Source organism: Haemorhous mexicanus, chromosome 23 (assembly GCF_027477595.1).
Source record: "Haemorhous mexicanus isolate bHaeMex1 chromosome 23, bHaeMex1.pri, whole genome shotgun sequence".
Taxonomy (NCBI): domain Eukaryota; kingdom Metazoa; phylum Chordata; class Aves; order Passeriformes; family Fringillidae; genus Haemorhous; species Haemorhous mexicanus.
The window spans coordinates 4,614,997-4,638,690 of record NC_082363.1 but is presented as its reverse complement, the minus strand read 5'-3'; the positions used below and the strand labels follow the sequence as shown (position 1 = coordinate 4,638,690).

The following is a 23,694-nucleotide window of genomic DNA, read 5'->3' as shown; positions in this document are numbered from 1 at the left end:
CAGGGGCGTTGCTTACGGCTGCCGGTGCCACCACGCTCGAGGCATCCCCATCCCAGTTCCAGCTGTCCCCTCTGTCCCACCCACATCCCCTCCATCTGCCTGCCCCAAGCCCGGCACATGTGGACCCCAAGTCACACCACAGCAGTGTCAGGGATTCCAGCAGGGCAGCAGCAGGTGTGGGCTTGCTCAAACACCACCAGGACGAAGAGACGGCCCTTAGGGGGAAGCTGGGGAGCACAGCTGGCCAGGACATGGCACCACTGGCCTCCACTCACCCCTACACCTGCCAACACAACCAGACAAACACCGCAACTCCAGCCCTCCCTCCCTCCCTCCCTCCCTCCCCTCAGCCCACCTGGCCCAGACAAACTCTTCAAGTCTTCAATAAGAAAGTGCAAAAAATGTACACGGACACAAACCCCCAGCCCTGCCGCTCCCACGGGGGCTGCAGCAGGCAAAGCACACTTGAAGCGGGAGCGGGACAGCGCAGCAGTGCCAGCAGCAGCAGCTCGTCTTCCACGCAGGCAACGCTAGCACAATTTCCCTGCCGACCTCTGGCAACAGTGGCTCGTGGCCAGGGACAGGGGACTGTCCCCCAGGGCTGCTGTGAGAAGAGAGGAGGGCTGTCCATAAGCCAAATCTGGACCCACCCCACATGCCAACCCCACCTGGGAGGGGCTGCAGGAAGGATCTGCTCCCACCTCCACTGTGGCTGCTTGAGGGAGAGGCCACAGTGAGATACTGGCACTGGGGGGGCAGCCCAAAATGGAGCCTCCATTAAGCCCCCCACCCCTTCATGTTCCCCAACAAACAGAGCACAGAGAGCAGGAAGCACAGCCTTACCTCGGCTAGGAGCGGGAGCTGCAGGCAAAACTCATGGGAACTGCTAAATATCTGTGGTGACAGAGGAAACACCTTGCTCACTACTGTCCTTTGGCAGCACTCCTGGACCACCCAAATCCACCCTCTGAGTATCTCTGCCCAAGAGCAAAACCCCAGCCTACCAGTCACATAGGGTCCCAGAGGCATCTGGCTGTAGTTGACAATCCCACCTGGCCCAGGACCACGGAAATTTGGCCCAAAGCTGTTGTTGAAGATGGGGGCAGAGCCAAAGGAGCCCTGGGGAGGCAAGGAGGGAGAAAAGACCTGGGCCTGCAGCCCTGACCTGACTATGACCCTCACAGCGAGGGCTCTGAGCCCGTCCCCACAGACCTGGGCAGCTGGATCCCCTCCACGGGTGGCCAGGCGGCTGAGGATGCTCCGCTCTGACATCTGCAGCCGGGCAGCCACGGGCGGGATGCGGGACAGCATGGAGGGCAAGCGTGTCACATCAGCCTTCATGTCACTCAGCAGCTCCTCAAGCTGGTTCAGCACTGCAAGTAAAGCAGGAGGTACTTGGGGGGATGGCTGCCAGACCCAGCAAGCCAAGAAGAGCAGGCAGCTCCTGGCTGAGAGAACACAAGATGGGGCTGGCTTGGCTCCCCAGATGTGGGTGGGGAACCCTTCCTAGCCTCAGAGCAGACTCCCCCAGCCCTGCAGGCACATACCCTTGTGCAGGACAGCGTTGGCAGGCTTGTTCCCAGCCAGGGACTCTTTGGAGAGGTGCTGGTGGCTCTCAGCAAGGCACTCCACTTCTGCCAGCCGTGCGTTCAGTGCCATGGCCGGGTGACTGGGGTCTTGGGTCATGTTGAGGTACGCTGCCCTCCGCAGCTGCTCCTCGATCACCAGGGCCTGCTCCAGCAACTGGGAGGTGTGGGAGAGGAAGGATTCAGGACCAAACCCTGCCCCACTATAAACCAGTAAATCACAGAGCTCCTCACAAAGTCCATTCCCCACTTCGCCTGCAGAAGATGCTGGCAAATTCCCCCCTGGCTTCAGGGTGCTGCTCTGGTCCTCCCACCAACAAGGACTCACCAGCCCTGGACCTGCCACTTGCCTTAAAACGCCGGGCAAGGAACTTGTTCTTCATCTCAAGGTAGTTCCCCTTGTGTATCTCTGATTTGAAGGGCTCGTTCAGGATCACATAGCGTGGATCATTCTGGATGTCCTGCCAGCGGGCATAGCCATGACTGGTGTGGGAGAAGTGTCAAGGGCAGAACCAGCCAGCCAACAGCCTGCCTACCACCCCACAGCAACACCGTGGCCCTAAACCCTCTCCCTGCTCATCACTGCAGCTCCAGCCCAGCTCCCAGACCCCCAGAGAGGCCTCTCTCGCCTCGCTGCCTCCTGCTCTGCCAGGCCAAAGGGTACGTGACAATTCCTGCCAACAGCCAGTAGTCGTGTCGGCGGTGCCAGATGTCGTAGATCTTGCCAGAGGACATGGCAGCCCTCTCCTCATTCTGCCACAGCGTGTGCAGCTCTGTGGAAGCAGAAGGGAGACAGCCTGGTCAGGCAGCTGGACTGCAGGTCAATGCACAGCATGTGGGCAGGGCGAGTGATGGAACCTCCCAGGACCACAGGCACAGTGCAGACCCAGCTCTGCTGCTGCCAGCAAAGCACCAGCCCATCCATGGCCCATCACAGGGGTCACATTCCTTTAACAGGTTCAGAGCCTCTGCAGCTGCTTTGCAGAACAGGCAACACTTTGTCTCTCACTCTTACCTGTGAAGCCACCGTCAGCAATGTTGAACATGAATCTGAAGTTCATGTTTCTGTCATCCTTCTTTCCCTCCTCCTCTTCCTCTTTGTCACCATTTTGCTGGGCATCACTTGGTTCCTTCTCCTCTTCCTTGCCATCTTCTGCTTGGCAAAAACAAGGAATTGGCCTGTCTAATTGTGCTCCACCACTAGACCCACCCCTGCCCCAGTAACAGCCAGTCACTGCTGCAAAGGCCACCAACCCCTCCCAGCAGGTCCCCTTGTTAACACAGGCAGTGCCCACCCCAACAGGGTCTTGTTCCACTCGTGCCTCCTGAGCACCAGTGGTGCTGATGGCATCTTTGCCACCATGCTGTGGGCACGTTCTGTCACTGTGCCAGGCACTGGCCTCACTCTGGGAATTCTTCCCACTCTTCTCTCTCCAAAGCCTCATGCCTCACCTGGCTTGACTTCTTTATCCTCCCCCTTCCCTGGGCTGCTGCTCAACTCTGCCTTCTCCAAAGGCTTCTCTTGCTCTTGAATCCCCTCGTCTGCAGGAGGGAACAGGCCTACAAGAAATGCTTGACATGGAAAATGCTCTGCAGGGAACAACCTACTTATCCAGACAGACTTTCCCTTTTAGGGTAAAGTATATTGTTTGTATGTTTAAGATGCTCAAAGAACTTCAAAGAGAATATTCTTCTGCATTTTATCAAATAAATGTATTTAGTTTTCCCTCTTCCTTGAGACATCTGAAGGAACAAATCCCCCCCCAAAATTCACACAATTTCACGCATGACCATTTCATGCAATTTACAATTTGTTTTTGCAGGGATTTCTGCAGGACTTTGTGACATTCAGGTTTCCCATAGTGATACAGGGAAGATACACAGCCTCACCTTTCACCAGGGGCTCAGAAGAAGGCTCAGCTTTTTCACAATCCTCCTTCTTCTCTTTCCTTGCCCTCTCCTTGCTGTCACAGCTTTCCAGGTGCTCTTCGCTCTCCACCTCGGCACTTGCAGGTACCTAAAGGCCAAGCACCCATTCCAGATCAGCCCAGCACTCCCTTCCCTAGGGAGTACCCCAAGTTCCCAGGCAGAGCAGGGAGAACTTCCTGGAGGAGATACTGAACAAAGCCACCTCACCTGGCTCTCAGACACCTTTCTGGGCTTCTGTTCCACTGGGTCCTTTTCCTCATGGAACCCCAGTTGTGCTTCTGTTTTGTCTGTAGGAAGAGCAAAGCGTGGAAGCTGTTGAGCAGAGCCTGATGAGTAAAACACCTGCAAAACTTCCTGGTGTCTTGGCCCACCTCCCTCCCAAGCCAGACCCCAGCCACAACCCCCTGGATACCTGCAAGGGCCCCTGATCCTGCATGTGTGTGTGCTGGACTGGCCGGGACAGGCGTGTTGGGCTCTGAAGACACAACCTCACTGGATCTCTTGCTCTCTGGGCCCTCAAGAAGCAGGTCTGGGGTGCTGTACTTCCCATTGACATGCTCAAACTCCTGGACCTGGGACAGACATAGATGGTCAAGTCAAACAGAGCAGGGACATTCCCAGCTGGTGCCACAGAGTCGGCGTGTCCAGGCTGCTCACCCACAGAATGACCAAGTGGCAGGATTTCTGCACCACCCCACTGGAAAAAGCACCCAGAACATTCTTGAAAAGGCCCATTCATAATTTTACTCACCCACCTTCTTCCTTACTAGTGACATGACCCCGATGCGAGTCAGCACGTGCTGGCGGGACAGCCCTTCCCGGGGAACGCCGTCCGCAAAGGTCTCAGCACCATCGGCCCCAGGCTCACACAAGTGTCTCATAAACAGGGACACATATGCCCTGCAGGGAAGCCAGACTTCAGTCCTGGCCCGTGGCCTCCCTGCTCAACCCAGCACACACATGATCCCCTGAATGAGCAAAGTCTCACCGCCAGGAAGGGAACAAGAGAATGAAACAGACTGCCTGCCCACAAAGAGCCCACAGTGAAGGAGTGCAGGCTCCCAGCCTTGCCTGCCTGCCAGGACCTCGGTACCTGAACTCCTTCTCGCTCTTCCCTCGCAGATCCCGGACCAGCCAGTGGGAGTTGAAGGCATCCTGGGGTGGCATTCCCCAGCGCATGATGGCATTCAGGAACGCCTTGCGCTGCCGGGCGTTGAAGCCCAGAACCTGCAGGAAGTGAAGGATCACAGAGTGGCCTCAGCAACACGGGGCTTCCTGGAGCCTCACAGCTGTGACAGGCATTGCTGGACCAGGACTGATGTCCCAGTGACTCAGCACAGAGGGATCCAGCCCTCAGGCAGCCTGGGCACAACAGCATTGGCCATGCTCTGGCTGGGGCTCACCTCGATGTTCCCCCCAACTCTTGCCAGCAAAGGAGGGAGAGGTTTGTCTCTGTCAGTCTTCAGCTGTCTCCGTGATTGTCTTCTGCCACCTAGAGCCAAGCAGCCTCAGTGATGGATGGGCCAGGCACCAAGGAAAGACACCTCATGTGCCCTAGGCTTCCTGCCCTCCCTCCTGACGGGAGTAGAACCCATCACAGCATCTGCCCAGACTGCAGGGTCCCTTCCAGCCACCACTCCCCAGGCCAGGACACTCCTCTGCCCTTCCCAGGCAAGGGGGGACCATGCCTGGTCCTCGTGGTGGACCAGACCACAGTCCAGCAGAGGCCAAGGAAGAAGCTGGCTGCCTTCCCTGCCCTGGAAAGCTCCTCAGCTGATAGAAAGCAGGGACACAGTCCCCTAACAGAAGTCCTGGGCACACCAGTCCCTCCAACCCAGACATTCCTGATACTCCAAATCCCAGGGAGTATCAACAACCACATCAACTCACTCTGGCCTTCTGGCCTCTCTTCAAAGTCTTCATCCTCATCCTCAGAGCCAATGGAATACTCTGACTGGTTGTCAGAGAGCTCATCCTGCCACTCTGCAGAACACGAGGGAGGCCAGGTTAGAAGACCCTGCCTGGTGGGGATGTGCTAGACAGGTCAGAGCCTGCTTGTGGGTATGACAGGCATTCATTGCCAGGCAGCAGAAGAGGGGGACACAGCAACAGGAAATCATGTTCTCAGGTTTTACAGAATTAGCATTCTGTTATGCAGCAAAAAATGAATTTGAAATATTTTGCCCACAGACATGTCTTTTCTAGATTCTTCCAGCAAAACCAGAGTTTACAGACCAACAAATAAAAAGAAAAAAAAATTGAAAATTTCTACACTGGAAAGTTTAGGAATCTGGGAAGTACAGACCCAGGCAATCTACCAACTGCAGACAGACACCAAGTGACAGCTCTGTCTGTCCCATGAGCCCAGTCAGGAGCCAAGCACCTGTGGCCCTACCTTGGTCCTCCTGAGAGGTGTCATTGTAGTTGACCTGCTTGCGGATTCTCTTCCCTTTCCCCAGGTTCCTGGCCAGATCCTCCTGCTGCTGCTCATAATGGTGCCGCAGCAGCTTCTCCCAGTAGTCAGGGTCCACATTCTCCTCTTGCTTGATGATCTCCCGTTCCACCTCCTCCTGCAGAGCCAGAGACAGGGAGCTCGAGCAGAGAGAGAGAGCAGGAAGGGTCCTGCCCCCTGCCAAGCACTCGCAGGGACAGGAGAGGGAGCAGAGGGAACACAGAGGGATGTTCAAAGGGGTGATTGTAAGACATGATGCTGATCACATTACCACACCGTCCTCTTCTCTCACAACATACTGAGCCACTTTAAAGGAGCTGAGATACTCATTCATGTTCTGCAACTCCGTGTCATCAGTCGCATCCTGGTTTCGGTCCAAAAGCTTAGAGATGGCAGCATCATCATAGTGGATCACACTGCTGTCATCTACATCCTTATTGTCACCTGAGAGCAGAGCAAGGGGAACAGCAGCGCAGATCAGGGGGCTGGACAGTCTGCTCCAGAGCCGGGCAAGCTCAGGTGAGGGGATAAGTCACCCCAGCAAAGAGGGGCTACACACCTGGTGGGGTGCTACCATGCTTTTTTTTCATGCCAGGGGTTGCTGCACCCGCTTTTGTCGACAGTGTGTCTGAGAAAGGGGTAACGGCATCGGGCATTGCAATCCGCTGTCCCTGAGACACCATGCCTGTGGCACAGGGAGAGAACAGTGAGCTCCAGCAGCTCAGAGAGAGCCCTGCCTCACACAGAGCACTGCCACCTCACCTTCCACATCATCCTTGAAGAGTTCTTCTGTCCCAAACTTGAGGATGTCATCCAGCTCTTGTTTGGTCATGGAGCCCGACTTGGAGCCGAGCCCCGGGCGGACCACCAGGTGGGTGAGCATCATCTTCCTCTTGGCCACCTGGGTGATGCGCTCCTCCACGGAGGCCCTGGTCACGAAGCGGTAAATCATCACCTTCTTGTTCTGCCCGATGCGGTGAGCTCTGCTGAATGCCTGCGGGCAGAGAACTGAGCTGGAGAGGGTGGCACCGTGCCACATGGACAAGAGGGCCATGCTTCTCACCCTCCAAGCTGCATGAGAGGCACCCAGCTGAGGATAGGTATGAGGGAAAAGTGAGAATGTCACAGGGGAGAGCCAGTTTTATATGTCAGGTGTCTCCTAGACTGCAGAGAGGCCAGGAGAGGGTGAAGGAAAGGGACTGCTGAGCAGAAATACCCACAAACACAGGAGAAAGTGTCAGCAGCTCTCAAGAGAAGATACTGAAATCCCAGTGAGGGTGTGCAAAGAGAGGGCACAGCCAGAGACGTACTTACTATACAGGAAGGAAAAGGGAAAGTCAGAAACCTGGATGTCATTGTGGGGATTCCAGTCAGAATCATAAATAATGACAGTGTCGGCCGTAGCAAGGTTTATGCCCAGACCACCGGCGCGGGTGGAGAGGAGGAAGCAGAACTGCTGAGCCCCAGGAGCTGAGAACGACAAACCCAGAGGTGGGAACAGGTGAGACAGAAGGAAGCACAGCTCACAGAGAGGAGCAGCACCATTTCAGAGGGACAGAATGGCTTCCGAAGCTGACAAGCAAGAAGCAGGGGTGTCAAGGAGTGAAAACACATCGCTCCCTGTGAACCAGGTGCTGCAGAACCCAGCTCCAGAGCAAAGAGGAAGCTCTGTCATCTGCTGAGGTCTTGAAGGGAAGGGTAGGAGCCCCTCCAGCTGAACAGCTGCTGGCACACTCAGGGTTCCTTGTGGGAACCAACTCAAGAGCTTAAGGGCGTGGTACGAGCAGCCCCACCGTGCCACAGGAAGCCAGACCTGCGAGTGTGGCACAAGCTCTGGGCAGTGGCAGATGCCCTGCTGCTGGCCACACACTGTCATCCCCCCATGGCCCCCCTCAGCAAGGTAGGAAGGCGAGTACCATTGAACCTGTCGATGGCCTCCTGGCGCAGGCCGCCGGTGATGCCCCCGTCAATGCGCTCGTACTTGTAGCCTTCATACTCCAGGAAATCCTCCAGCAAATCCAGCATCTTTGTCATCTATAGGGCAAGGTGACCCTGGCATGAGAGGTTCTGCATGGCCAAACACCCCTGCCTCCCCTGGGGAGCTGCCCTGCCCCAGCATGGTCCTTGCCCACAGCCCAGAGGTCTCGGTGGCAGCGGCACAGCATGGCCAGCAAAGCAAGCACAGCCAACAGGCAGCTGCCAGAGGAGCAACACTCACATCTCATCTTCTACAGGCAACTCTGCCAGCAAGAAGGAATTGTGTCTGGCTGTCCCTCCCCAAAGAGGAGCCTCGTGATTGTTGTCTCTTTTCTATCCTGAGCTAACAGCTCTTAAACACGACAGGCGGTCCCTCAGGAGTGAGCTGGGACACAGCCCTTGCACCATTACTGCCATGGCTGCCTGGGGGAGAAGCTGTCACCAGCTATTCCAGCTATTTCTGTCTGTTCCCAGCACAAATTTCCCATACATAATTTACACAAATTCCTTTTAAAATGCGTTTATTATTATCCCTCCCTGCTCTCACCTGCGAGAAGATCAGAACTCTGTGACCGCCATCCCGCAACTTCTTCAGCATCTTTTGGAGCAGCATCAGTTTCCCAGAAGATTTGACCAAAGAATTTCCATCATAAGATCCATTAGGCAGCACAGGGGCCTCCTGTGAAGGCAGCATGGTCAGTGCCCACAAGGACAACCCACATTAACCTCATGGAGGACTTCACTTGCATTTCCAAAACAAAAAACTAAGTCCTTGTATGAAACCACTCGCACAGAAACCCACAGTGTTAACCAAAGCAGGATCATGGAAGCAGCTCCCACTCATGTCCAAGAGTGTAAAGGCAGGGGACCTACCACAGCTGCCACAGGGAACAGGTATGGGTGATTGCAGCACTTCTTCAGGTCCATCATGATGTTGAGCAGTGAGACCTGATTCCCACCACCTTTCGAATTCAGGGCTTCAAAGTTCCTTGTCAGTATGAATTTGTAGTACTTCCTGCAGGAGGGAGGATGGGACAGACACTGTGTTAGCTGGGGCAGGTGGGGGACTGGCACAAACAGGAGGGCACTGAATTAAACCCCCCTAGTGTCACTGGAGATGCAAAAGGAACATTTGGAGGGTTCCAAAAGCAATTCAGCACCTAGGGCTGAGTGTTTCCAGTTGCTCTGGGGGGATCTCAGCCCTGGCAGTGGGATGGACTGAGGGGCACAAAACCTCCACCACCACCCTCTGCTGGGTGCCAGCCAAGGGGAAGAAGTGACAGGGCCTCTCTGGAAGTGCCCTGAGCTGCAAAAGATGCCACTGAAGCTGAACAGGTCAGCCTAGCAGAACCAGAGCTGGGGCAGCAGCAACACTCCAGGCTGCCCCAGGCACACCAGCAGCACAGGTCACGTCCTAGTGCCAGGAATGGGAGAAGAGGGATTCAGCCTCAGTGTTTTCTCTGTGCCCCCAGAGCCAGCAGAGCCACAGTGCCAGCCTCCCACGCCCCAAGGACTGCTCAGAGCTCAGTTCAACCACATGGAACATACCTCTTGGTGAGACACAAAGCACTCCCACTCTTCCTGCAGCAGGCCCCAGGCCAGCAGGGTGCCTCTGACCCCTCAATCCCCACTGGCATCTCACCATGCTGGGGGAAGCCAGACACCCCTGGAATCACTCACTTCTGCATCTGGCTCAGCTCCACGCGCACGATCAGCTCCGTCTTGGCCGGCATGTTCTTGAACACATCGGCCTTGAGCCGCCGCAGCATGTGGGGACCCAGCAGGTCATGGAGCTTTTTGATCTGGTCCTCCTTGGAGATGTCTGCAAACTCCTCCAGGAACCCCTCCAGGTTGCTGTGGAAGCAGCCAGACCCCCATGGCACTAAGCAACAGGGGCACGTGAAAGCAAAGGGATCTGCAGCTTTATGACTTAAAAACCAGGGCAGAGCTCTCGAGGCACAAGAGGAGATAATGCTTGTGAGGAGCCACCCTGATGGCCTGGGTAAGTGCAACTTACTTAAACCTCTCTGGAGTCAGGAAATTGAGCAGGTGGAAGAGCTCTTCCAAGTTGTTCTGGAGCGGAGTCCCTGTGAGGAGTAGCTTGTAATCGATCTTGTAGCTATTCAGCACTCTAAAGAACTGGAAAAGAATTAAGTTTGGGTGACAAGGACTGCAAGGAACCAATGTGTCACTGTGGCCTCTGCAGGATGCACATGGAGACCGAGCAGTGACCCCCATGCTGGGCACGCAGAGCAGGGTGCCAGCATGTCCTGCTCCCAGCCATTCCCACTGAGCACAGGCAGCAATCCTGTGTATCCTTGGGTCACACCACTTGTCTCCTCCTTGAGTGAACATCCCAGGAGCTGGAGACTGCACTGAGCCTCAGGTAATGGGGAAAGGAAGGGGAGGGATCAATTCCCTTCCATGACAGCCTGTCAGGCAGCCAGGCTGCTGCCTCTCCTGCTGCTGAAGGGCTTTTAATACCACAGGATGTTAAAGAGAGGAAAAAAAAAAAATCACTCACAAACACCTGCCACCTACTTTGGACTGGTTGTTCTTCAGCCTGTGTGCTTCATCCACCACCAGACAGGCCCATTCTATGGAGCCCAGCACTGCCTGGTCAATGGTGATCAGCTCATAGGACGTGAGCAGGACGTGGAACTTGATCTGGGCTTCCTTCTGGAGGAGCAGAGGGAGAGAAAAGCTGGGATAAGAGCAGCCAACAGGACAGCCTCCACCTTTGCTGCTGCTGCATGTGATCCAAGATGAGAAGGACTGCACTGCCTGGCACAGAGCTGAGTCGTGCCAGCAGAACACCCCAACATGAGAATCAAGCAGGAAACTACAGAAACAGAAAAGCTCTGGCAGAAACCTGTAAAGCTCATCACAAATCTTCTGCATTTGTAAACAATGCCAGCTTCCCTCTGTGGGAAGCTGATCAGGGACCCCTCCAGGTCAAATTCTCCTCTCCCCTTCTTACTGGCAGGTAGAGGGAAGGGGCAGGCACACACTCAACTCCCACCTTCATCCTGAAGACCTTCTTCCCGCTGCGGATGGCGTTGTCCTCAAAAGAAAACTCATTTTCCCGGATGACCGAGCGGCTCTCCTTGTCCCCCGTGTAGGTCACCACGTAGAAGTCAGGTGCCCACATCTCAAACTCACGCTCCCAGTTGATGATAGTGGAGAGGGGGGCACTGACCAGGTATGGCCCTTTGGAATGGCCCTGCTCAGGAAAACAGAGCCCAGGCTGATCTCCCTGCACCCAGCAGCTCTCAGCCACCTCGGGGACTGCTGGGTGCTCCACTCACCTCCTTGTACAGAGAATACAAGAATACAATGGTCTGCACTGTCTTCCCCAGCCCCATCTCATCAGCCAGGATTGTATCTGTCCCTTGTGCCCAGGAGAATCTCAGCCAGTTCAGCCCTTCCAGCTGGTAAGGGTGCAGCGTGCCTCCCGTGGCATCAATGTACCACGGCTGCTTGTCAAACTTCACTGTAGGCTGAAAAGAGAGCCACAGCACAGAGCAGTGAGAACCACCTGCCCCTCCTTCCCCTGCACCCAAGCACATCCCTCTTTAGGTTTGTAACATCCAACAGCTCCAAAGGAGACACAGACACAGTGCCTGGCACAGCCCAGCCCCCAGGCTCCTCACAGCAACACCACTCCAGAATTTACAATGGAAACAGGGTCCCCAAAGGAACCAGAGAAGACAACGTGACAGGACAAAGGCACAGACCCCCTCTCTCCAGGTTCCCATGCCACCATATTGTCCCCACCACTCTCACTCACATCCACAAGAGGTGTTTCTGGAGGCTTTTCCAGCTTCTCCTCTTTCAGCTTTTTCCCTTTCTTGTTCAGCTTCTTCAGAGGGCGGGTGTCCTCCCCCAGCATCAGCTCCCTGTGACAGCCAGCACACGTCAGGGATGGCAGGGGGTCACTCTTCTCTCAGCTCCAAGCCAAGGGACAGAAACACCTCCTACACTCCACTGCCCCTCTCCCCACAGAAGCTCTTCTGGCCCAGTTAGCAGGGGCACTCACAGGGCATTGATTTTCCCCTCACAACAGTCCACACAGTCTCCAGAATGAAGAACAGCAAACTCAGAATACTGTGGTTTTCCCCCAGAACAGGCAGCATGGCCACAGAGACCATGAATGTCATGGCAGTGCAGACACAGGGGAAGGGGAGCACAGGCTGGAAAAGAGCAGGTGGGATTGCCCAGCAGCCCTGAAATGGCACATGAGGAGGGCCAGGCTTCATCAGTGCTGGGCCACCTATCTTTGAAGAGAAATCACTGCAAGCAGTGTCAAGGTGTTCAAAAGGGGGCACCTCTGTGTCCCCCTTGTCCCAAACACCTGCAGGGGCTGCCCTGGCTCTGCTCAGCTCCCCCAGCTGTGGGCTCATACCTGTGGTTCCAGTAGAGGAGTTTGAGGTTCTCATAGTAGGGGATGTCTATGTCATCGATCTCCCAGGTGCACTGGTCATAGGGCAGGTCCTTCCACTTAATCAGGTAATGGATGTCTCCCTTTTTGTCAAAGCTGTGATAGAGGGCACAGAAAACTGATCAGGGAATGCCACCAGCCCCTGGGAGCAGCTCACATGATCTGCTTCTGCAGAGCTGGATGCTTCATCCTCTGCCTTCACCTACAGACCAGGACATCCAAACTGAAGTAGAAAACAAAGTATCAATGCTTCCAGCAGAAATGCCTTTTCACCTGTGAGTGTGTCAAACCATTAAGCTTTACAGGCTGCTTTTCCATTCCACTAACAACCTCATTTTCCTGTTTCACCAGGCCTGGATGGATACCAGTGCTTTCCCTCTCACCTGCAGCATTCACCACTCTAGGAAGTTCTGCTCACACCAAAAACAGAATAAACACACTTCCAGATCTGATTCTGTGCCTACAGGGAAACCTGCTGCCTTGTTAGTGGACAAGGTAAAGCTCACATGAAAATCAGACAGGCAGCTTTAGTTCTTTCCTGCCACGCAGCCTTCCAGCAGAGCTGCTGCTGCTGCTTGATATTTCAAGCTGCCACTTGAAATGCAGAAATTCAACAAAAACATGTCTCCAGCCACTCGATGCAGAAAGCCCATCTGCACAGCACATCTCATTCACAGGGAATTTCTTCTACAGAAAAGAAATATCAATGTCAAGGCTCTGTAAGGGAGTCAGCCACATGCTGACTCTTCCCCTCAGCACCATCCCCATCAGCATCAGAATTTACAGAATGGTTAGGCTGTAACAGAACCCAGACAGTATGACTGGGAAGAGTGGAACACTTGTGCATCCACCTTTGGGAAAATTCGCTATAACTCTATTTTTAATGTGTAACATTGCAGACATGAAAATAAGGCAGCATGGATCCCCTGCCAGCCTCAGCTCCAGCCCAAAAGCAAACCTCCAAGGCAACGGAGACCTCAGCACAGGCCAGCAGCTGAAATCCCACCAGCCCAAGGTTTTGGCCTTGCAGAAGGATGGCAGAATTTCCCCCAGGCTCCTCACCTGTGGTTCAGGATGCGGTGGATCATCATCCACTCAGGTTTGATGCCATAGCGGTAGAACCGCTCCTCCATCTTGGCATACTGGGGGTCCTTGTTCTTCCTCTTCTCCCTCTGGCTGTCCTCGTCCCCAGAGCCGTAGTCAAAGGCTGGTGGCTCATCCATGTCGTTCTTGCGCTGGTAGTTGCGGTACATCACGGTGTGGTACAGCTCCAGCTGCAGCAGGAGGGAGCCACGCTCAGCCTGGGGCGCTGGGCACAGGGCCGGGCAGGGGCTCTACACCAATGCCACGTGGGCTCACCTGCAGCTCCTTGACCCAGGAGCAGTGCCAGTAGGAGAGGCCTGCCCATTTCACAAAGAACTCTCGCTCCGGGATCCCCTCGAGCGCCTTGGGCGGGGGCAGAGCCAGCTGCGGGTCGGCGGGCGGCGGGGCGGGCGGCGGCTCCCTCCAGGCCCAGTGCAGGATGCGCTGCACTTTGCCCTTCAAGGGAGGGCACTGGGGGTACAGGGACAAACAGGTAAGAGTTTAAGGTGAGACGCTGCCAGAGACCACAGGGAACTGAGGGGCAGAAAGGGGCCCTCAGTGCTGAGCAGACAGCAGCCAGCACAGGGTGCCTGAGAAGTGTCTGTGACACTTGTGCATCCCCCATGGGGACAGGTCTTGCCACCAGGCAGAAAAGGCCCCTCTCTATAGGCCACATATGGAACAAGGCTTGACATCCCATCAGAAACCAGGCCGGGAAGCTCTCAGAGAGCAATTCCCACAGGGAGACCACAGAGGCAGCAGAACCTTCCAGAGCCACCCCGCACCCTCAGGCACATGCACCTGGCAGCAACACTCCTCAGGGAGGGGTTTGGGGCAGAGGGCAGGGCTGTGAGGGGCAGCAGCAGCCATGAGAGCCACTGGCAGGCCAGGCAGGTGTGGGAGCAGGGACAGAGTAAGGAATGGGAACGGCAGTAACACTCACTGTACAGCGTGGGCAGAGCCATTCACCGTTTGGGATCTCTGGCAGTGGCGGGTTCAGGCAGTGAAGGTGGTAGGAGGACGGGCAGGTGTCACAGCACAGCAGCTCCCCTCCGTCCTTACACACCCGGCAGAACTCCATGTGGTCATCCTCCTCCTCCTCCTCCTCGCCACCATCCTCTTCCTCCTCCTCCTCCTCCTTCGGCTCCCACTGGATGCCCTCCTTCTCCTGGGAAGCACAGCCAGTGTAACCCGAGGGTTTCCAGCAGCAGGCCACCCACTCCCAAGGGACCCCGACCCCACTCACACAGTGGGGGCAGCTCCACTTGCCCTCGGGGGCCTTCTCCAGCTCGGGGTCCAGGCAGACCAGGTGGTAGGCACGGGGGCAGGTGTCACACAGGATGATCTCCCCGCCCTGCTGGCACACCTCACAGTAGTCCTGGTGGTCGGTCTCGTACCCGTCCCCCTCTTCAACTGCAAGCAAGGGACAGGTGACAGTCAGAGGGGTGGCAGAGCAGCCAGCTCTCCCGGAGGGAATGGGACACGTGCTCCTCTACCATACAGTTAAGGAAATAAGGACAGCATTTCACCTCAGACCCCTCCTGTTAATTCCCACTACCTCTCTGTCCCTCAGCACCACAGTTCACCTTTGCACACAGCATCATCTCACCTCTGTCTCTCTTTCTCTCTCCACACTGTATCATCCTTTGGTTCCTTCAGGCTCTCAATGGAGAATGCCAGAACCTGGAGAGGTTGCAAGGGAGGCCGGTCAGAGAAACCTCCCCAGGCACCAGCACCAGCTGCAAACGCACCATGCAAGGGTGACACGGCCAAGGACAGGACTCCTCTCCTGGGACTACTCTGCTCTTCCTCTGGGCTCTCTGGCACAGAGGCAGGAGCACTCTCAACACAGCATGGAAGGGAAAAGGAGCAGAGGAACGAGGCCTTGCAAGGGCCAGAATGGCTCATCTCAATTCCCAGCTCTGCCACCACAAACTCCTGGCATGGAACTCCAACCTTCCACTCCTCCAGCACGCAGCAGGAGCTGCCTACCTCCAGCACCAGGGCCCTCACAAGGCCACAAGCAATGCCCTTCACACACAAGACATGGGGCCAGCCAGCCAGCCCAGCCTCACCAGCCAAAGGGGAGGCTGGCCAGCATCACACCCTAACTGATCCCCAGCCCAGAAGCTGCCCTTCCATTTCTTGGAAGCAAAAATCCATCAGAAAAGCTAAGAAGCCAACGGATGTTGTGCCTGGATCTGAAATATCTCATCCCAAACAAGGACACGAGACAGAAAAGCAACATGCTCAGCACAGGGGGCTGCTCTCCAGAGCAGCACGAGGACAGAGGTGCCATGGCACAACATCCACCTGGGAAGGGATGAAGGGACCCACACAAATGTGGTCACACAGCCACTGGGAGATCCTGACAGATCCTTTCCATGGTTCACATGCCTCCCTGTCCCTGCATGGCTACTACAGCTCTGCCACCTTCCTCTGCCTGACTGCACACCTCACACAGACAAAACATCCCTCGCCTTCACACGGCCTCACCCACAGCCTGCCCTGCTCTGCTGGGAGCTCACCACAAGCGACATCTCTCCAGGGGCTGGTCCTCAGAAAATCACTTCCCTGGAAACCCCACAAATTCCTTGCAGGCACGAGCCCCCCAGCAGCAGGGCCTGGACACCAAGAGAGCACCTCACACTCCACTCACACAGGCACAGGCACATCCTCTGCCACTGAGCCAGTGCCAGCCACAGCCCAGAGCTGCACGGGCCAGAGAAATCAGAACAGAACAGGGAAATCCTCAGAACAGGGAAATCCAAACAGAATAGGAACAGAGTACAAAGGATGGCCTACTCCTCTTTTTCTTTTTCCTCTTCTTCCCTCTCTTCCCCAGGCCAGCCGAGCACTCAGAGCGCACGGAGCTGTTGATGCTGGCGCTGTCAAAGTCGGATTCTTCCCGTTCCTCCTCTTCGCTCTGCAGAGGGAAAAGCAAAGCACACCCAGTCCAAGTGCTGGCATCCCAGCTGTCATTCCACTGCTGGGACTGTTCTTCTGGAGAGGAACAACCCTATACTACCACCCTGTGCATCCAAAGGCCCCTTTTTCCACATCTTGGCAGAACTTTGCTCCCTCTCTCTCTTTTGACACCAATTTCAGCTCTGCCATCCCTCCTGTGCCCATGCATGCAGGCATTCACACTTGGCATTTCCATAGCATGAAAGGAGTCAAAACAGGCCCAGCATCCCATGGAGTCAAAACATAATAATGCATCTGAATTCTTACTCAAGCATGCAAATCCCCAGCCTGCACACTCCTAACCAGGCTCCAGCTGCAGGAGCTCTTTGTGACTCTCTGGAAGGTGAATGTGTGGCTCTAGAGCACGGGAGGAATTTTTTGTGATACATGATTGAAAATCTGCAGCAATGAGTGGGTCCTGCCCCTTCAACCTTCAGCACAGGGATGTGCTTGCAAACAGGTTGTGTTATGGAAATTAGAGCTGGAACTGCAACAGAGTGAGCTGAGGGGGTTTGACCAATACTATCAACACCTAGAAGTGCCCCACCCCTAGCCACTAGTTATCTAAGGAAATTATTCTTTAAAATACTGTTAACTCCTTGAAACACTCCTGATACTGGTGCACTGAGAAGAGCCCAGTGTGCTGTGGCTGGGCAGCTCCAGCATCCCAGGCAGTGCCATGGGACTCCAGCTGCCGTGGGCAGGCCCTCCTAATGCAATTAAAGCATCCCAGAATTCTCTGTGGTGCACGGTTCAGCTGCAGTGCAAGCCCTGAAGAATTCCTTTGCAAATGAAATCTGAAATGATGGCATTATCACCCGCACTGCTGAAAGTAAACAGGGTCATGTGATTCTACCAAAAGCTGTGGCCAGACACGAGTCTCACAGATCTGAGCCTGGACACGGGTGCAAGGGGATGTGCTGATCAGGGACCCAAAGAGGGGCACAAGTGAGGCTGTGACACCCCTGACATGGGGTGGGTGTACCTCCCCAGCAAGGGCTTGTCCCAGTACTTCCCTCCCAGACCCAAAGCCCCACAGACTTACAGAGGAGCCTTTTTTCCTTTTGCTGGAGATTCCTCCAAACCGAAATTTCAAGCCTGCCATCTTTTTCCCTTTCCCCTTTTTCTTCCCGTCTTTGGAGCCCTTGATTTTCTTCCGTACACCTGGACCTGCAGAAATTGAAAACTTGTCTGGTACTCTACAAACAACTGTCACCCAAATCACCCTCCAGCAGAGCAGAACAGCAACTTCCCAAGGCAGAACACAGCACAAAGGGAGATCCTCGACTTTCCCACTACTGCTCAGCTGAATTAATTGCCACAAACTGCCAAACATCCAGCAGACCCAGAGGCTCGATCTGACATGGTTCATGAACCCCATGCCTCTCAAGGACCTCTGCAAGACCAACGGGAGCTGCAGACACCACTCTGGTATAGGAATGTGCCCCCTGTTGACAGAGTGACACAACTATCTTTTGTGCCTTTCAAAAGGAAAGAAGCCCAGAAGTTTCTCTCCTCAATTGGGTAAAAAGACATCTCATAAGCCTAAGAGACTTCACTTCAAACTTAAGGATGGCTAATTAGACAGAAGCCAAAAAGTCCCACCTGAGCAATTTACTAGAAAAAGAAGAGAACAAAGAAACTAGTGGCTTTTGTGAGGTGTTTTACTAGGAGCAAGAACCTCTTGCACCTGGCTCGGTTTTTCTCTGTTTGTAATTTTGCCTTTTATTAAACCTTTCTGTTTCCAACACTGCAACAGAAGCCATCCTGCTGATTTTATGCCTCCAAAGGTAGCTGAGCTATCTTGGGCGAGTAATAGACCTCCAAGAGCTTATGAGACCTGGCTCAAGGAGGCTCCTATCACTCCCTGGCACCCTCTTTTCCTCCCAGGTTTGCCAAAGCTTGTGCTCTGCATCCTTGTGCCAGCTCTGCTGGCAAGAGCAGCCCCCCACAAGTGGCACCCACCCTTGCCCTCCTTGGTCTTGGCCTTCCTGACAACGGTGGGCAGGGCAGAGGGCTGGGGGCTGGCAGGGAGGGCCGGGGAGATGGTGACAGTCTCCACAGCTGCAGCCACAGCTGCCGCAGCCGCGGCCGCCGAGCTGCCCTTGAAGGGGTTGTTGGCACTGAACTCTCGCCACTTGGCACCAAGCACCGTCATCATCTTGGACATGGGGATCTTGGGGTTCTTCTTGGCAATCAGAGGCCTGCAGGGCAGAGGGAGAACATGATTAGCAGCACTGTGTTGTGTGTCTGCTCCTGCACTCACGTGCTGGTGCTTCAGCCCAAAAGATGTGGTAGAGTGAAACTCCCAGCAGGAGTTTCATGGGGAGGCAACAGAAACCAGAGCTTCCTCAAGCAAATGTAGGCAAGGGGGCCACATCTAAATCTCCTCAGAGACTTCCCTTCCCTGAAATACCTGCTGTGCTCTGAAAGGCTCATGGTAGAAGCAGAAATTCATTAACACTGTTTTTCTCATTAAACTTTTCAAATAAGCACACACAAAATATGGGGCTTTGGAGAGCAGGAGAGACAAAAGCTTCAGCTGTTTTCCAGTCAATCCTCCAAATAAATGGAGTTCTGAGAACTGAGTTGGGAGGAAAAAGTGACAAGGAGCTGGCGATGCAGAACTGACTTCACAACTTTATCTGCTGACTGAGCAATGCCCAAACCTCAACCACCAGGACCACAGTTCCCTACCTGAGGAACTGGCTGAAAGCCTTGTAATTCGTCAGAGTATGGTAATCCTCTTCTGAGAAAATGTAATCTACGTCATCGAGACCCCATTCCTCCATGAGCTGGGCTGAGCTCTTGGGCTCCTGGAGATTTAGAGAGTCATCATTAATGGAAACTCTGCAGATGAGCAGCACAAGGCTGGCTCTGTCATGTGCTCCATATCTCCCTAGTCAGTGACATGCAGGGATTTGTTTCTGGGATTTATGAAACAGCACACGCAAGCACTTAACAAATTAATGCTTCATGCAGTCCCAGGAAACAAATTAACAGGGCACCATGCAAATGCTCCCGACCATGTAACACTATACAAGGCCTTGGCAGGTTTCACAGCTCCAAGAAACTCAACTTCTCCCTGCACTCAAGATAAGTACCAAGGAAATAGAACTTTTCCTGTCCCAGTCATTCACCTGCAACTTCATCCTTGCCAAATCCAAGGGTTTGTAATGAAACCCTCAACTCCCCTTGTCCAAGCCTGGCTTCAGGCACTAGCACCACCTCAGAATAAAGAAGTCTTTTGTACCTTTAAACTTCCATCCTCATTGTCATCCTCCTCTTCATCCTTCTTCTTCCGTTTTGGCTTTTTCTCCTTCTTGTCTTTCAGTTTTTTCTTCTTCTTTTTGTTGGGAGAATAGTCACTCCCTTCGCTTTCCGATTTCTCCTCCATCTCCTCTTCATTTTCTGACATTTCATCATTGCTCCCCTAAAACAGAAAGTGACACTGAAGAACTGTCCCCACTTCACTCTCCTCCCACATGAAACTGCCCATCTCCAGTGGATGGATGCATTCTCCTTCCCCGCAGTCAGAAAGGAGCAGGCTTCAATGGCTACACTGTGCTGGAAGAGCCAGAGCAGAGACTGCCCAGGGGATATTTTTGTTTATTTCTGGAGAGATTGTGACCCACTGCACAACACTGACAGGAACAGAATTAATTCCTTGGGGTGGTAACCCCAAGGAATGTGGCTGCCTGCTGGGCAGAGCACTCAGGTAACTTCCTGGGCTGCCAACACCCACAGCCAGGGCACGTCCAGCCTCCTACCAACGAGCACACCCAAACCCTTCTCAGCAGGGCTGCTCACCACCCAGCCTGGATTGATATCAGGGGTTGCCATGATCCAGGTGCAGCACCTGCACATGTTTCTGTTGAACTGCACGAGGTTCCCACGGGCTCCCTCCCGGCTTGTCCAGGTCCCTCTAGATGCCACCCGGTCCCTCGGGGGCACTGAGAAGCACCAGGGCTCGGCAGGGCTGAGGGACGGGCTCCAGCCAGCACAGAGGACAGCGCCCAGCCCCGATCCCGGCTCCCTCTGCCCCTCCTGCCCGGAGCGCTGATCCCCGGGGCTGCCGGGGCTCGGCCGGTCCCTCCCGGCTCGGAACAGCCCGCGCCTCTCCTTCAGCAGGGTTAGGAACAGCTGGAATTGGGCACAGGATAATTGGTTTCCATGGGAACTGCTGCAGTACAGGTTGAATCTCCCTCTCCGCTGCCTTCCCTGCCAAGGACCTTCATCTGCCTGTGCTGAGGTTCCAGCCACAGCCGGGCTGTTCCGGGCGGGTTTTTTTCCGCGGGGCTGCAGCGCGGATTCGCGCATCGCCTCCAGCTCCACTGCGGCTGGCGCCGGCGAATTCCCGCGGCAGTGCAGCCCGGATAAAGCCCGGGGATCGCAGCAAGCACAGGCACCGGGCTCACACAAGGCCTGCACTTCACTCCCACCCTCCTCTTGCAGGGTCCTAGTTGCTGGCAGCTTTAGTTTTGGAAAAATCCAGCAAAGTTTGCCAATTTCTCGGTTGGCACCGCCCTGTCTGCCAAAGCAAGTGGCCGCAAACAGAGACCATTTTCCGTGGGAAAAAGAAGTCATTTTTCCAGGGTCTGAGTATCAGATTAAAGGTGGCCTTTGGGGCTCTAAGGACTTGCAGGGTCCTAGTTGCTGGCAGCTTTAGTTTTGGAAAAATCCAGCAAAGTTTGCCAATTTCTCGCTTGGAACCGCCCTGTCTGCCAGGGCGAGCGGCCACAAGCAGAGGCTATTTTCCATGGGAAAAAGAAGTCACTAGAGAGAGTCCTCTAACTGTCTGCCCCCAAGGCTCATCTACCCCCAAAACTCTTGAGAAGTCCAGGAAAAGGAAGCCCCATCTTTTTTCTACCCCCTGACCCCAAGGGCAGCCAGGGTGTTGCTTCATGCCAACAGCTCCAGCCCCAGCTTCTCCCTGGCTTTGACAGATGAGGGGACAGTCTCCCACAAGTGGAATCTGGTTAGAGCTGCCCACACAAGGCATTAATTTTAAAAAATGGGGGCTCTCAGTCTGTTGTTTCCTCCCCACCCCCAGCTCAGCAGCAGCCAAGCTCAGCACAAGCTGCACACACAGCTGCAGGGCTCAGGCAGGTCAGCAGCAACAGCAAAGGGGCAGAGGTGAAAACACCCTGGAGTTGTGTTTTATTTTTCTCCTCTCAGAAAAGAGCTTGGGAAAAAACTGTGCCTAAGAATGGGAGAGGTAGAGGGGGCAGAGGGCCTGTGTGATATCTGCAGAAAGAAAACATCACCATGGCCACGATGGAAACAAGCTTCCTTAGGGCCATGACAGCAAGAGGCAGTGCAGGATGGAATCACCTGTCTTTAAACCAGCAGCACACTCCTGCCCCTAGCACAAGCACTTCAATGCAATACCTCATCCAGCCCCTCTGTTTACAGCTCCCTTGGCAAGGGGGGGTTGTGCCCAGCTGCGCAGGGTGAGCAGCTTCTCCCCAGCCCCAGCAAGGGAAGTGGGGGGCTGAGGAACCATCACTGCTCATCCTTTCTTCCCAGCAGCCTGCCCACATTCAGGCAGGAGAAGGGCCAGCACACAAGATGTCTGCTCCCATCCTCATGTTCAGCACTGTCTGGGGATGGGACAGTGAGAAGCAGAGCCCATGTGGCACAGGCTCAGTGAGCAGACAGCCGTCTTTACCCAGCAGCACTGCTTCAGGGCAGCCTCAGGCCTGACCCTTGAGGACACAAATCCTCACCTTCATTTTTCTACAGAAGGCCTGAGAGTCCTTCCATGTGCCAAGCCCTTGAGGCCCCTGGACCATCTCACTTGCAGGGGACTGCCACTACTGAGCAGCCAAGCTGAGAAAGGGCAAGAGGGTCACCTCCCCAGGCTGGGAGAACACCTGCTCAGTGAGGGAAAACCCCAATAATGACCCTTCTTTCCATCCAAGAGGTGCTTGCCAGCAGCACTCTGAGCTGCTGCCTCTGCGCCACATCTGACGAGCCCCAGCCCCCTGTGAGAAAATGCAGTGTTACCTCCTTCTTCCTCCTCTTGATTTTGGCAGCCTTGCCATCTTTCAGCTTCTTGGATTTCTTCTTTTTCTGTACCACAACTTGGTCTTCTGCAAAAAACTCATCCAATCCTTCCAGCACCCCATCATCTTCTTCTGGGGACAAAAGGGACAGCTCACATGGACAGACTGCACAGGACACCATGCTCACCGTGATAGAGGAGCACACCTGAGCAGCAACTTCAGGCCACAAGACTCATAATTCTGTGGCCTCTCCTGCAAGGTAAAAGCACTTGGCTTTTACCTTTCTGATCCCCAGGCAGAGCTCACAAAAACACAGTGAATGGAGGAGAGGAAGGGTTCATGAAGAAAATGGGTGCCACAGCTGCCAGGCTGTTCTGGGCTGCTCACACCAGCTCAGGGACCCAGCCCTGGGCAAAGGCACTGATGCTAGTGCACACCTCCCCTTCCCATCATTATCTCCCCAAACCCAGTGCATCCCAGCCAGTCTCCACACAGCTTTAGGCCTGTGTCTTTATTTTTGATTTCTGAGCTCACACAGCAACACCACTTTGGGGTGGTCAGGACGTATTCCTTGCTCGACTCCTGAGAGGCCCTGGCACAGGCTGCACAGAGAAGCTCTGGATGCTCCACCCCTGGAACTGTTCAAGACCAGGTTGGACGGGGCTCGGAGCAACCTGGGATAGTGGAAGGGGTCCCTGCCCATGGCAGGGGGTGCAACTGGATGCTTTTTAAGATCCCTCCCAACCCAAACCATCCTGGGATTCCATGATTCACTGATTCATGCTGTGCTGGTTTAGGTCTGACAGGGTGGGCATCACTGCACCAAGCCCAGCCCGAGGAACCAGCCGGCCCCCGGGCACGGCCCGAGGGGGAACCGGCTACTGAGGAGGACCCGGCACAGACCGCTCCGGTCCGGGGCGCGAGGATAGCGGGCATCGCCCGCGGCACGGCCGGACCGACGGGGAGCGATGCCACTGCCCCGCCCGTGCCCCCCGCCCGCCGCCGCCGCCGCCTACCCGACACATCCTCCTCGTTGTCCGCGTCGTCCAGCAGCTCCCGGGCGGCCGCCGGGCCCCGCATGCCGGGCGGGGCAGCGCCCGCCCCGGGCCGAGCGCCGGGGCTGAGCCGGGTGCGGCCGCTCCGCGCCAAGATGGCGAGAGCCGGCCCCGCCCCCCGCGGGGGACACGCCCCGGCCACGCCCCCGCGACCTGAGCCACGCCCCGGCCACACCCCCCGCTCGCCGCTCCCCGA

The 23,694-nt window shown here is 55.2% G+C and overlaps 1 protein-coding gene across 4 annotated transcripts; it reads right to left on the bottom strand.

The window, feature by feature from the left end:
* Nucleotides 1-367: 367 nt before the first annotated feature.
* CHD5 (chromodomain helicase DNA binding protein 5) lies at nucleotides 368-23,585 on the bottom strand. 4 transcript variants are annotated; one of them, XM_059866604.1, is made up of 42 exons: nucleotides 23,460-23,585; nucleotides 22,445-22,575; nucleotides 19,689-19,868; nucleotides 19,133-19,251; nucleotides 18,401-18,639; nucleotides 17,481-17,605; nucleotides 16,274-16,394; nucleotides 14,715-14,881; nucleotides 14,412-14,636; nucleotides 13,745-13,939; nucleotides 13,448-13,659; nucleotides 12,350-12,481; nucleotides 11,735-11,843; nucleotides 11,253-11,444; nucleotides 10,967-11,167; nucleotides 10,486-10,623; nucleotides 9,962-10,083; nucleotides 9,625-9,798; nucleotides 8,818-8,959; nucleotides 8,492-8,623; nucleotides 7,884-8,001; nucleotides 7,313-7,437; nucleotides 6,730-6,961; nucleotides 6,527-6,652; nucleotides 6,239-6,411; nucleotides 5,911-6,085; nucleotides 5,406-5,498; nucleotides 4,919-5,007; nucleotides 4,609-4,742; nucleotides 4,271-4,415; nucleotides 3,928-4,087; nucleotides 3,723-3,802; nucleotides 3,477-3,603; nucleotides 3,039-3,146; nucleotides 2,602-2,739; nucleotides 2,251-2,359; nucleotides 1,937-2,069; nucleotides 1,548-1,743; nucleotides 1,213-1,373; nucleotides 1,005-1,119; nucleotides 844-894; nucleotides 368-604 (listed from the first exon to the last, which is right to left on the bottom strand). In XM_059866604.1, the coding sequence occupies exons 1-41, from the start codon at nucleotides 23,521-23,523 to the stop codon at nucleotides 887-889; spliced, it is 5,865 nt and encodes a 1,954-aa protein (XP_059722587.1). In that variant the 5' UTR covers nucleotides 23,524-23,585; the 3' UTR covers nucleotides 368-604; nucleotides 844-886. The 4 variants fall into 4 exon arrangements, with proteins under 4 accessions (XP_059722587.1, XP_059722588.1, XP_059722589.1 ...); XM_059866605.1 differs by having other exon boundaries at nucleotides 368-601; XM_059866606.1 differs by having other exon boundaries at nucleotides 22,445-22,572.
* Between the last annotated feature and the right edge of the window lie 109 nt (nucleotides 23,586-23,694).